At 48.4% G+C, this 13575-nt stretch overlaps 1 protein-coding gene across 1 annotated transcript in view; it reads right to left on the reverse strand.

Annotated features, from left to right (window-relative positions):
• The window catches only part of LOC122461353 (scavenger receptor cysteine-rich type 1 protein M130-like), a 68153-nt gene that overhangs the window by 1152 nt on the left and 53426 nt on the right, over positions 1-13575 (reverse strand). Inside the window, 8 exon segments of the mRNA XM_043551788.1 lie at positions 216-368; positions 1603-1692; positions 2743-2826; positions 3807-3902; positions 10856-10993; positions 12638-12673; positions 13068-13382; positions 13469-13531. Coding sequence (XP_043407723.1) covers positions 216-368; positions 1603-1692; positions 2743-2826; positions 3807-3902; positions 10856-10993; positions 12638-12673; positions 13068-13382; positions 13469-13531 — 975 coding nt within the window.

Raw genomic sequence — 13575 nt, forward strand, 5'->3', positions numbered from 1 at the left:
TAGACTGACAGATGGGATCTAGTATTTGTAGGATCAGGGACCTTATCTAGGAAACCTTCTCTCTTTCTTGATTTCAATCCATTTAACTCTGTTTAGCAGAGGTCAGGGAGGGGACACAGCTGAGAGTTCACCAATAACTGTATTTCAGTGCAGTGACAGTGACCTCTAGTGGCCAGTAAAGGCTCTTCCAGGTGAGTTGTGTACACTCCACTCACCTGTCCGTGAATCCCTGTTCCTGACACTTTCCCCATGGGCCCCCGTGACTTCCTGGGCACTCGGTCCAGAACCAGGGTCGTCTTCAGGGTCAGAAATTTCTCTGGCATCATCATAACCGTCCCCTGGGTCATCTCCAGGCAGGGCAGGGACCTCTGAAATAATGATGGGAATTAATGGTAATGAGAAGAGGCTTTCCACTGAACAGAGAAATAAGCTACATGCCAGGTGTGGCAAAGGAGGGACTTATGTGTATTATTTCTTATGAATGCCACATACACCTCAGTTTAGCTGTTTGATATTATCCTTCCAGGCTGCACAGGGAAAAACAAAGGAGGCCATTGGAGGGGAAGCAAACAGGAAACATAAAAATAACAAAGACGTGGCTCCTTAAGGCTACAATGAGGGGAGCTGTTAATTGTGGAATGTCCTTGCCATAAATATAAAGGGAAGGGTGATCACCTTTCTGTATTCAGTGCTGTAAAATCCCTCCTGGACAGAGGAAAAGTCCTTTTACCTGTAAAGGGTTAAGAAGCTCAGGTAACCTGCCTGGCACCTGACCCAAAATGACCAATGAGGGGAGAAGATACTTTCAAATCTGGACGGGGGGGAAAGGCTTTTGTCTCTCCGTGTGATACCTTTGCCAGGAACGGATCAAGGATGCAAGCTCTCCAACTCCTGTAAAGTTAGTAAGTAATCTAGCTAGAAAATGTGTTGGGTTTTCTTTGTTTTGGCTTGTAAAATTTGCTGCGCTGGAGGAAATGTATATTCCTGTTTTTGTGTCTTTTTGTAACTTAAGATTTTGCCAAAAGGGATTCTCTATGTTTTGAATCTGACTGCCTGTAAGATTATCTTCCACTCTGATCTTACAGAGTTGTTCTCTTATCCTTTTTCGTTCTTCTAATAAAGTTCTGGGTTTTTTTTAAGAATCTGATTGGGGTTTGGGGGTCTTAAAAATCCAAGGCTGGTTTGTGCTCATCTTGTTTATTCTCAAGCCTCCCCAGGAAAGGGGGTGTAAGGGCTTGGAGGGATATTTTGGGAAATAGGAACTCCAAGTGGTCCTTTCCCTGGTCTTTGGCTAAATCACTTGGTGGTGGCAGCATACTGTTCAAGGACAAGATGAAATCAGTGCCTTGGGAAAGTTTTTAACCTAAGCTGGTAAAAATAAGCTTCGGGGGTCTTTCATGCGGGTCACCACACCTGTACCCTAGAGTTCAGAGTGGGGAGGGAACCCTGACAGCCCTTCCCTGGGTCCAGCCAGGCTACTTTGGGTTAATTCTTCCCAGCCCTGAGCTCAGGATCAAAGGGCAGACTAGGGAATGAAGGGGGTGGAGCAGCAGTAGCCAAGGGGTAATGTGGCTTCCAGGAGGCAAATTCATCATTGCTCACCTCGGCTGTCTGGAGTCTGGAGGACATTCCTCAAGGCAGGCTCCTCCACATTATCGTAATCCAACTGAGACCCCCCTGGGGAAGCTCCCACTGGAACAGCAAACATCACGGTCAGCTTCCCCTGAACACACCCATTTCCTCAGCAGGTTTTAGTTCCCCATTAAAGGCCTGTTGTTTTCGAGTTTGGGCTTTTCATCATAGAGTCTGCAGGGGAAGTCACTGGGTGACCCAGGGGAAAAGGGAGAGTCATGGACATTCTGTGAAACAATAATTGTGCCACCTTTATTTCCTCAAAAATAACTAAGGCCCAGCCCTGCCCCACAGCATCCAATACCAACTTTGTCATGCCCTTCAATGAGATCAGGATCTATGCTGGTATTGAGCTAACCCTGGACCTGTTTCATAGATTCATGGATATTAAGGTCAGAAGGGACCATTATGATCATCTAGTCCGACCTCCTTCACAATGCAGGCCACAGAATCTCACCCACCCACTCCTGCGATAAACCTCTCACCTATGTCAAATCATGGTTTAAAGACTTCAAGGAGCACAGAATCCTCCAGCAAGTGACCCGTGCCCCATGCTACAGAGGAAGGCGAAAAACCTCCAGGGCCTCTTCCAATCTGCCCTGGAGGAAAATTCCTTCCCGACCCCAAATATGGAGATCAGCTGAACCCTGAGCATATGGGCAAGATTCACCAGTCAGATACCCAGGAAAGAATTCTCTGTAGTAACTCAGATCCCACCCCATCTAACATCCCATCACAGGCTGTTGGGAGATAGTAGCTGCCACACCAGAGCTGACCATTGTGAATTCAACTGAACTCTATAAAGACATGGTTTAAAGTCCTTACATTATATGGGCTGGATCGTGAATTCGGCTATATGTTCCTGTCGAGGAGGCAGGGGGCTAAGGTCATGGGGCATAGATCAGGGGTTGTACAGTCACACGTGTCAGCTGTGGAAGTCAGATTCTTTCATACAGTGTGAATATTTCTCTGCCCGGTTCCCTGCAGCTCCTCCCCTGGGAGAGAGCACAGTCAACCACACACAGAAAGGGTCAGGATTTGTTCACATTTCCATCAAGAGCTGGACAGAAATCTGTTGTGTGTCTCTGTGTCCACCTCCATCCTTGTTACCTTGCTCTGATCCAGGATCATTTTTCCCCTCGCTGTCCCCCGTGTAATACTGCAGCTTTGTCATTGAGTCATCTGAATAGGAAACTAGAGAAAGGATAAATGGGATGTTATCACAGTGATAGCAGCGAAACTGGCTGATGGGCAATGCATCCGGGTCCTGGAGCAAGATTTATGGTCTCACTATATTGCTTCTTCAAGAGAAGATGCTGAATTCACAGCGACTGAGTGGTGAGAGGCTGACACAGACTTTCTCAGCTAAATATCAGGTTTTTTGTAGTAAATGTGGCTTTGGGGTGGATAATTCAGACTGGGAAGGTGCTGGGAAGAGCCATATTGACCTCATGAGGTGAGGCAGGAACTGAGTGAGCCTTTTACCATGGCATCCCCTCCTGTGGGTTTCATTCAAATCCTTCTCATGAACTGGGGAGCCTGTTTTGAGTCACACTCAGGGTGTAAGAATCTCTTTATAGAGAGGAATGTTTATCTTCTCCTCCTGAATGTTGCTGCTTCATGGCCTGATCCAGCAGAAAATTATGGCTGAGGCTGCTGGTCCAGATCTCCTCAGCCACGGACATGACTCCCATTTTGCTCTGGAAGATACTCCCCCTCCCCCGCCTTTTTGACAGATAAGGCCACACCCCTCCCATGATCAGAGTCTGTGACCAACCCCCACCATTAGCAGAGAGGAGAATGTGGATCTCAGAAGTAGCCTCAGGGAGAAGCACTGACCATGCTCAGAGTGCCCCACAATGTGCTAAACTGAGAGCAGCATCTTCCGCCCTGATTGACATTCAGTCAAAATGACGAGAACAGTCACTTTCCTGACCCATAACTAATTACCCCCTACGGCTGCAGGATGTACAGATGGGCCTGACTGTCCTCAGAATGGGGCTAGCAGAGTCTGCTAGGGAGGAAACTCATTCATCTCAGTCCAGTAACTGGCTAGTCTCTTCACAGACCCAGCATCTGCAGCCATCCAGGACTCACAGGCTTGAAGGCTGCAGAGATTTAGCTCTAAGTCAGAGCTTTAGATTTTCTCCCTGTTAGGAATGACACACACAGACCTGAGCGATCAAACATTTCCTGCTTCTTTCTCATCAGGTTATAATCGATCTCCTCGTACACAGCCTCAGAGAAAGGGTCCAAGGGTCTTCTGGAGCCTGAAAACAAAGGGCAGGGTTTGCACAGGGTCAGAGAAGCTAGGGATGGGAAACCCTATGAGATCATCCAGCCCCTGCCCCCGACTCCAGTGCAGGACTGGTTCCTACAGCACATTCCCACTGCTCTCTCCAGTTTAGATTTCAGCATCCCAGGTGATGGGGACCACGTCCCTGTCATGTTTGTTCTATTGGCTATTTCACGGTCATTAAGTTTATCTTGATATTCAACCTTAATGGTCCCTTCATAAATGTATCCTATTACTCCTACTACCACCCAAAATCATTCCTCTCCTATCCTGGTGCTCACACCTATGGGCAAAATAGTACTTGTATATGTACTGCCTAGAGACTGTGTGGGGAATAATTAGCTAATATTTGTGCAGTGCTTTAAAAATGGAAAGTACTATCTACATATCTTTTTAGGTGACGAATTTGAGGAACTGTCCCAGATTGAGGTGTCATGAGAGGAAGTTTTGGAACAAACTGATGAACTAAACAGTAATAAGTCACCAGGACCAGATGGTATTCACCCAAGAGCTCTGAAGGAACTCAAATGTGAAATTGCAGAACTACTAACTGTAGTCTGTAACCTATCATTTAAATCAGTTTCTGTACCAGAAGACTGGAGGATAGCTAATGTGCCTTTTTTTAAAAAGGCTCCAGAAGCGATCCCAGCAATTACAGGCCAGTAACCCAAACTACAGAACCAGGCAAATTCGTTTAAACTACCGTAAAAAATAGAATGATCAGACACATAGATGAACATGATTTGTTGGGGAAGAGTCAACATGGTTGTTGCCAAGGGAAATTGTGCCTCACCAATCCTCTAGGATCCTCTGAGGGGGTCAACAAGCATGTGGACGAGGGGGATCCAGTGGATATAGTGTACTTAGATTTTCAGAAAGCCTTTGACAAGGTCCCTCACCAAAGGCTCTTAAGAAAAGTAATCTGTCATGGGATAAGGGGGAAGGTCCTCTCATGGATCAGTAACTGGGTAAAAGATAGGGAAAAAAGGAGAAGAAATAAAGGGTCAGTTTTCAGAACGGAGAGAGGTAAACAGTGGTGACTCCCAGGGGTCTGTACTGGGTAGTGCTGATGACACAAAACTACTCAAGGTAGTTAAATCCAAAGCAGACTGCGAAAAATACACTGGGGTCTCACAAAACTGCGTGACTGGGCAACACAATGGCAGATGAAATTCAGTGTTGATAAATGCAACATCTTGAATACTGCGTGTAGATGTGGTCACCTCATCTCAAAAAAGATATACTGAAATTGGAAAAGGTTCAGAAAAGGGCAACAAAAATGGTTAGGGGTATGGAACAGCTGCCATATGAGGAGAGATTAATAAAACTGGGACTTTTCAGCTTGGAAAAGAGATGATTAAGGGGGGATATTAAATTATAAAATCGTGACTGGTGTGGAGAAAGTGAATAAGGAAGTGTTATTTACTCCTTCTCATAACACAAGAACTTGGGGTCACCAAATGAAATTAATAGGCAGCAGGGTTAAAACAAACAAAAGGAAGTTCACACAACACATAGTCAATGCCTGTGGAACTCTTTCCCAGAGGATGTTGTGAAGGACAAGAGTATAACAGGATTCAAAAAAGAACTAGATAAATTCATGGAGGATAGGTCCAGCAATGGCTATTAGCCAGGACGGGCAGGGATGGTGTCCTTAGCCTCTGTTTGCCAGAAGCTGGGAATGGGCGACATTGGATGGATCACTTGATGATTACCTGTTCTGTTCATTCCCTCTGAAGCGCCCGGCATTGGCCACTGTTGGAATACAGGATACTGGGCTAGATGGACTTTTGGTCTGACCCACGATGGCTGTTTTTATGTTCTTATATAAGGGTAAATCTACACGGCAATTTGGAGGAGTGATTGCAGCACACATAAACACATCTGAGCTGGCTTTGATCGAGCTAGCCACGTAGCTGTGTCAGCACACACAGCAGCACAGGCTGACCTGCCATGTACAGCCTCACCTAGGAGCCCGGGTGCACACTCCAGTGGCTAGCCCACGTCACAGCCATGCTGACGCAACTACACTGCTGTTGTTATGCCAGCAAGCTTTCACCGAGCTAGGTAAAAGCTGGCTTGGGTATTTCTACATGTGCTGCAATCACACCTCTTATTGCAGTGTAGATATGCCCTAAATGCCTAGTAGAACTGTCTGATCTCTTTGGCCATTATCACCCAAGCTCTTTTGCAGCATTTCTCCTTCCTCGTACCCTCCCTCCTGCTGTATCTCTCTATTCCGGATCTTTCCCTCACATGGATTTTCTTGTACTTTTCTAAATGGAATCTCAACATGTTATTTTTCTAAGAATACTTGCAGTCTCTTTGTATTATTTTCTCCAGTGAGGCGGAGTGGCCTCCCTCCCCAATTTAGAGTGAGGGACCACTACACTCCCTCTGGTGGGTGGAGCCAAACCTGCCCTGCCCCCGTCGCTGGAATTACCAGGGCAGGACAGGAAGTATAAAGGGAGGGCCTTGCATCTCATTGGAGTGGGAGCTAGGGAAGGAGACAGAAGTCTCCAGCCTGCTGCAGAATTCTGGAGCTGGACCTGCACCGGGCAGCATCCTGTCCCCAAAGGAGAACGACCCTGGGAGAAATTGCCGGCACTGCCATTGGCCAAGTACCCCGACGAGACCAAGGACCCAGGCACTATGGAACCCCTCACCCAGACGCTGGTAGGAAGTAGCCCAAGGAAACTGGACTTTGGTCCCGTTACACTGTCAAAATCTGAGTCAACATGTTTTAGCTGGATCCCTGCTGACCCAGTGGCGGAACAGTCTGCCAGTGTTTGGGCCCTGGGCTGGGACGCAGTGGAGTAGGGTGCGCCAAGGTCCCCCCATCTCCTGCTGCCAACCCCATCCTTGGGGTGGCAGCCTCCCCACGTTAGGCCAAGAGCTCTGCTGTCGGCCAGAGCCAGGCCATCAAAACTGTCTGTTTGGTGCTCTGCCCTGCCTGAGGGCCTGAATCCCTAGACTGTTTGGTGCTCCCTGCTCTTCCCCACCCAAAGAGCCAGAGCCCCAGACTATGTCTTTGCTGGCTGCCTTAGCCAAGAGGCTTAGGCAAAGCCTGCTTCCCACTCTTCCCTGCCCAGAGGGCCACAGTTTCCCTTATCAACCATGAACTGCTGGCTGTCCCAGCCAGGATGCTGTGTACTAAAAACTGCTTATACTCCACCCCGCCTAGAACGTCTGGGTTCTAGACTCTTGATTGGCGGCAGCTCTGACAGGAGGCTACGAACTCTAGACTTCTTACAGATCGGCCCAGCAAGTGGGACCCAAGCCTGAGGGCTGCTGCCTGACACAGTGAGAGGGTGTGGCCTCCCTCTCCACTTGAGAGCAAGGGACCACTGCATTTCCCCTTTGTATTATTTCTCTGTCATCCCCACTAGTTTCAACTCCTCCCAATGTATTCTCATCTGCAAGTGTCACTGCTGTGCTGTTCATTTCCATGGCCAGATCATAGCTGAAGATATTACGTACGACAGGACTTAAGATGGTCCCTGGATCCCCCACAAAGCTCTCCCTGACATGTACACCTTGTGCAGGTTACAGGGCTCCTACTAGCAGGCCAGACTTCTGAACCAGACATGCACTGGCTACAGAGCTTCCGTGCAAGAGAGGTACACACCAGATGTGTTCAGCGTAAGATACCTTAATACTCTGACAGGTATGGCTGACGTTAGTTTAAACAAGGTATGTTACACACAGTGTCACATAGTGGCTGAATAATATAATACAGTTTAGCCTTCCATTACGTCTCCCCCTTTGAGTTCTACATTCCTACCATTTACAACATTTACGTTATCATGGTATCTTTACAGTTTAGCACAGATCAGTCTATTAAGTGTCTCTTGTTAGTATATAGGTTTGTCTCTTAGCCTAGGATAAAATTTGGGGTTTGACTTTTGATACTTTTATATCCTCCTTACGAATATGTATGAACAAAGAATGAAAACACTGTGTGTTGCTTCCAGATGGGGTTTATAGCACAATGAAAAGAAATAAGGAAAAGAGTTAAAGTGTTGCTGGGTATGGTGGGAGTTTAGTATGCAAGTGTACACTTGAAGACTGCCTCGACCCTTATCTCAAGGCAAGGTCAAGCAACCACATGGGAGGGACAAGGGGGGTGTGGGCAAACATAAGAAACACTAAAAAGCCAGAGAAAAGGTGACCCTGGCTGAAACATAACCTTACTCCTTACCCCACCCGTAGGGTACAAAAGAGGTGGTACCAAAGTCCCCATACTACGATTCTCCAAAACGGAACATGACCATAAATTGTAAGGGGTGGGACCATAAATTGTAAGGGGTGGGACGAAGGGATATAATTAAACCTGCTAAGAAAAAGAAGGTAGGAAAAAGGACAGGGAAAACTCTTTGGAATACAAAGCTATGTATATGCTTGCCTGATTATCCCCACTAAACATTGCATTGCCTGCACTCGGACTATGGTCTTCTGCTTTCTGTTTGCGTGATAAGAACCAAGAGAGGGGTGAGGGAAAAAGCCCTAACATCTCTCAGTGGTACTAGTTTTCTAATTACCCAACCCAAACACGTAACAACTTGGTCATCTGGCTTTCCATCAGCAGCAATGACTGCCTGAGGCCTGTTTGGAATCTCTTGAGTTTTCTTCCTCTTGTTCTCCATCTGCCATCTTCAGAGTTTGCTCTGTTGATTGTTCTTTCTGAGGTACACTGTATGCTCCAGCATTTTATCTTGAGTTTATTTGTACTGGGTCTCCTTTCAGCTATCCCTCTTTCAAGTTCTTCCGCTTTTCTCATGAGGCCCATCATGGCTGCCACACTGAGGTGGAGAACGCTGTTGGTCTTTGATCCTTTGATCACATGCACTCTGAATGAGAAGTTTTTCTCTTTGAAAGAGATTTCTGTGGTGAACTGTCCCATGCAATTCAGAATGCCTCCAGTGTTAGTCAGAGCTGTGGCAGGTAACTTCATCTCTGGGAGGGGTTGAAGGTGATTGTAAGGCCCTTCTGAGATGACTGTTACATCTGCTCCTAAGTCCATTTTAAAGTCAATAGTGTTTCTTTGAATGATCAGTTTCACTCTCCAGGCAGGCTCTGTATCTTCACACAGGATAGATCCAAGAAACAATAGCTCTTGATTGTCTGTCTGGAATATGAATCAATTCCCTGACTGTGTTCATGTGGCAAACAACTGCAAAAAGTCCATGTTTCGTGCATTTAATATATCCTGAATGTTTGAGTGGAATTTGTTCCTCTTAGCCAGGGAGTTCTCCCTCTTTACCTCACCAATTTCATGGTATTAACTTGTTTCATTCAGGCTGCGTTTGTTAATAGCTTCTAAGCTAGTTTCTCGTTTTTCAAGTTTGGTAAGTTGCTCTGGGTTTTGCTGTCTCATGAGCTCAGATTGCTTTGCCATTTGAATAGCAGTGTGTAGGGTGAAGTCTGTTTTGAATTGTAGCTCCTGTGAAGGATTTTTATCTGTTAACCCAATAACCAGCCTCTCTCTGATGTTTTCATGTTTGCTGTTCCTGAATCACAGTTTTCAGCCAAGGCATGCAGAGCTCTCACAAACTATTCAACATTTTCCCCTAGTCCTTAAATTCTCTGGTGAAAACATGCCCTTTCATAAACCACATTTCTCTGAGGGTACAGTAGAACCTCAGAATTACAAACACCTTGGAATGGAGGTTGTTCATAACTCTGAAACATTCATAACTCGGAACAAAATGTTACGGTTGTTCTTTCAAAAGTTTACAACTGCACATTGACTTAATACACCTTTGAAACTTTACTATGCAGAAGAAAAATGCGGCTTTTAACCATCTTAATTGAAATGAAACAAACACAGAAACAGTTTCTTTACCTTGTCAAATCTTTTTTCAACCTTTCCCTTTAATTTTTTTAGTTGTTTACATTTAAGACACTACTGTACTGTATTTCCCTTTTTTTTTTTTTTTTTTTTTTGGTGTCTGGTGCTGCCTGGTTGCGTACTTCCAGTTCCAAATGAGGTGTGTGGTTCACTGGTCAGTTCTGTAACTTTGAGGTTCCAGTGTATAAAGTACGCATCAAACAAAGCCAGAACCCTTTCACAGTCATCTTTGTGCCTGTCTCCAGGAAAATCAAAGGATTGAAAGAAATGCTCTGCTTGCTTCCAAACAGCACAAAGTAATCACCATACCTGTATAGCTTCAGTTTCCTTATGGAGTTTTGTAGCAATCTGAAATCTTGCAAAATGCTGCTTCTAGTCTGTCAGTTGTGAAGGTTTGTCAAAGCTGAAGTTCTCTGGTCAATGAAGAGGGGGATGTTGATGAAATCCTGCAACCTGTGTTGCTTTTTTTTCCCTGTCTGCATCCTTCATTGCTCCTCCTTCTGTCTGCAACTTCTGTTGCTCTCTTCCTTCTATTTTTCTTCTCCTCTGGCACTGCTTAACTTCGGGCACCATGTCACATACACCTTGGACATGGTAGGTGGCAAGGCTGCTATAAGCAGGTCAGGCTTCTGTACTAGTCATGGGCTGGCTACAGAGCTTCCTTACTGGAGAGATACTCAACAGATGTTGCAGGGAGGGATAGCTCAGTGCTTTGAGCTTTGGCCTGCTAAACCCAGGGTTGTGAGCTCAATCCTTGAGGGGGCCATTTAGGGATCTGGGGCAAAAATTGGGGATTGGTCCTGCTTTGAGCAGGGGGTTGGACTAGATGACCTCCTGAGGTCCCTTCCAACCCTGATATTCTATGATTCTATGTGTTCACAATAAGATCCCTTTATGCTCTGCCAGGCATGGCTGAGGTTAGCGAATGTAAGTTGTTACATGCAACACCACTTTGTGGCTGAACAGTATAATACAATTTAACCTTCCACTACACTGCCAACGCCCCACCCCCCTTAGGCACAGCTCCACCTGCTATTTCAGAGGCATTTCACACAGTGACACCAAGCAGGACCCACCTTTGCGCTCTGCCCTGGCACTTCGCACCTGCGCCCCCAGAATGATTAAGACCAGGCAGAGCAGGGCTCCCAGAATAATGCAGATGACCACGGGCACCGTGACTCTTCCACTGTCGGTCGGAGGGCGGCGCGGGGGAGCTGGATGGAAATGAACATGGAAGAGGGAGAGATTATCCTGTGGGAGTCCGGGAGGCCCAGGGAGCTCCCCAGTCACCCATTGCAGGGCCCAGGACAGCAGGGTAACGGGCTGGGACACAGTCTGTGTGCCATGGGGGCAGCTCACAGGCTGCTGTTTAAATCATGGGCCCTGCCCTGTCAGCTGGAGCCAGCAGACAGGAATCCTCTGGCTCAGCATGGCCTGCAGCTCCCACCCAGGTGTCATTCGCCCCTAGATTTCACAGGCCATGTGTAAGGGGACTGTTGGCCCCTTACTAAAACTCGGTGGGGGTGTTTCGGTTGGCTAGCTCCCAGGAGCAGAAGGAAGGGGAAGGGTTGATAGGAAAGCAGGACCCTGAGACTGACAGTCCCCAGGAACAATGGGGAGAGGCCAATGCCCCAAGTCAGCCTGATTGACAGGGCGGGCAGGCTAATCAGGGAGTCAGGAGGACAAGGTGGGTCCTGTCCTCCCTGTGAGCTGGATTTGCCTGGGTCAGACAGAGTGGGGCCAAGCTACGGAGAGAGCAGGGGCCTGAGCTGAGCTGCGGAGCAGAGCCGCGCCAGATCCAGAGAGAACCAGAGAAGCCGCCCGGGGGAGCAGGTCAGTGCTGGGAGCAGAGTCACAGGAGACCTGTGCTGGGAGCAGAGCTGCAGCAACCAGATCCGGAGGGGCAGGAAAAGCAGCCCAGGGAGCTGGAGGCAGAGCAGCAGCAGCGCTGAGGCAGAGTGGAGCAGGAGCAGGAGCAGGAGCAGGAGCTGGGGCTGGGGCTGGGGCTGGGGCTGGAGCAGTCTGAAGCCAGGCACGGTGAGGAGCTGAGGAGAGCGAGGGGGACCCTGGGCAGCGGGCCCAGAGCAAGGAGACGCCCCCAGCCAAGAGGCCTGGCAGGCCAGACTTGGAGGGGGATCGTAACCCCGACTGGGCGGGGGCGATGCTGGGAAGAAGGGTCCTGCCACCTTCAGCCTGAAGGCGTGTGACCACCCCCAGAGCAAGTGTCCGACCCGCAGTATCCCTGCAGCACAGCCAGGGCCTGGGCAGGAGGCCTGGGACATGTGAGGAACAGACTGAACTTCCCTTACAGTCCAGAGACGCTGGTTGTGATGTCCCCGTGCCACAGAGCAGGGTGACGTGTTTTCCTTTAACCTTTCCCACTTTTTCCTTATTTTTTTTTAATCGGTTGCTGTTTAATACACTGTATTTCCTTTGAACTGCACGTAACGATCAGTGGGTCAGGGAAGCATCCAGTGCAGAGAGAGCACCTGGGAGTGGGGACACCTTAGCCCCTGCCCTAAGTGACCATAGCAGGGTTGGGGGTCGACCCCCCAGGAATCCTGGGCCCAGCCTTGTCGGGGTTACGAGGACTCTGCCAGACAGGAGCATGGAAGGAGAGCCCTTGACGTCAGGCAGGCCTCTGGGTAAAGGAAGGGGGAGCGAGGACTCAGATCCCTTCAGTAGCCCATTTCACTGGGGTAGTGTATAAGCCAGGAAAGTTCCCCACAACAGCGGGGCCATTCCCCTGCTTACTCATGGCAAGGACCTCCTGTCCTTAGGCTACAGCTTGCAGCTCATCCTCTGTGACCCTGCACCAGGTAAATTTTAACTCTTGATGGGAGCGGGGGATGTTTTACCTGTTCTACTCAGTGATGCTGTCGTCTCTGTCACACCTGCAAAGGGAAAGGGAGGAGAGTTGGAGTCTGGAGTGAGGGGGAGGTGATGTGTTTGTCACTGGGTAGCATCCCCCTCAGGTCTCCAGACATCACTTCTACAAACTCCCTCAGAGCAGCACAGGGTCTGTATGTTAGTGATTTAGGGCCCACGTCCCCCTAGGCTGACTAGTAACAAACCAGCACACTGGGGGTCTGTGATGGACGCAGGGGTTATGTGGGCTGATGTCTGAGCCAATATGGTCCCACAAAGCTTCCACCCCACAGCATCCATGATGCTTCTGCACACAGGAGATGGGAGGGCCTGGCCTGTGACCAAGGGCGGGCGGGTAATTGGACCCATCCTCCTTCCAGAAAATTACAGCATGTAGCAGAAACATCTCCTGTCACTCACCTGAGCAATTCACTGCAACATCTTCCTTGTGACCACAGTTGCTCTCACCCCAGGGCTTGGCAGGACAGTCCCAGAGAGATGACTCTGTCCCTCTGCAATTCAACGTTTCTATCCAGATGGGACCCGTCCCCTCACCAAATGCAGCCTCGCCTGGGACTGGTACAGCAGATCCACAGCCCAGTTGTTTACACACAACGTTAGCATCCGCCATATCCCAGGAGTCATCACAAACTGTTCCCCAGAAGCCACGGTACCAAACCTCCACTCTCCCCGAGCATCTGTCCTCTCCTCCCACGACACGTAACTTCTCCTGATCTGGAAATGCAGAAACCTCACATGTTACTGGGACAGCTGGGGAAGTCCTTCGGGACCAAGACTGAGACAGTGAGAAGCAGAAATACCTGTGCAGCTTGTCGAGTTCGGGCAGTCGGCAAACAGGGTCTGAGGTGGTTTCTCTTTTTCTCCTATGTAGAGAAAATGATTAAGTGAACGGACCGAGAAGAGTGTG

The sequence above is a fragment of the Chelonia mydas genome, chromosome 1 (assembly GCF_015237465.2).
Source record: "Chelonia mydas isolate rCheMyd1 chromosome 1, rCheMyd1.pri.v2, whole genome shotgun sequence".
NCBI classification, from domain to species: domain Eukaryota; kingdom Metazoa; phylum Chordata; order Testudines; family Cheloniidae; genus Chelonia; species Chelonia mydas.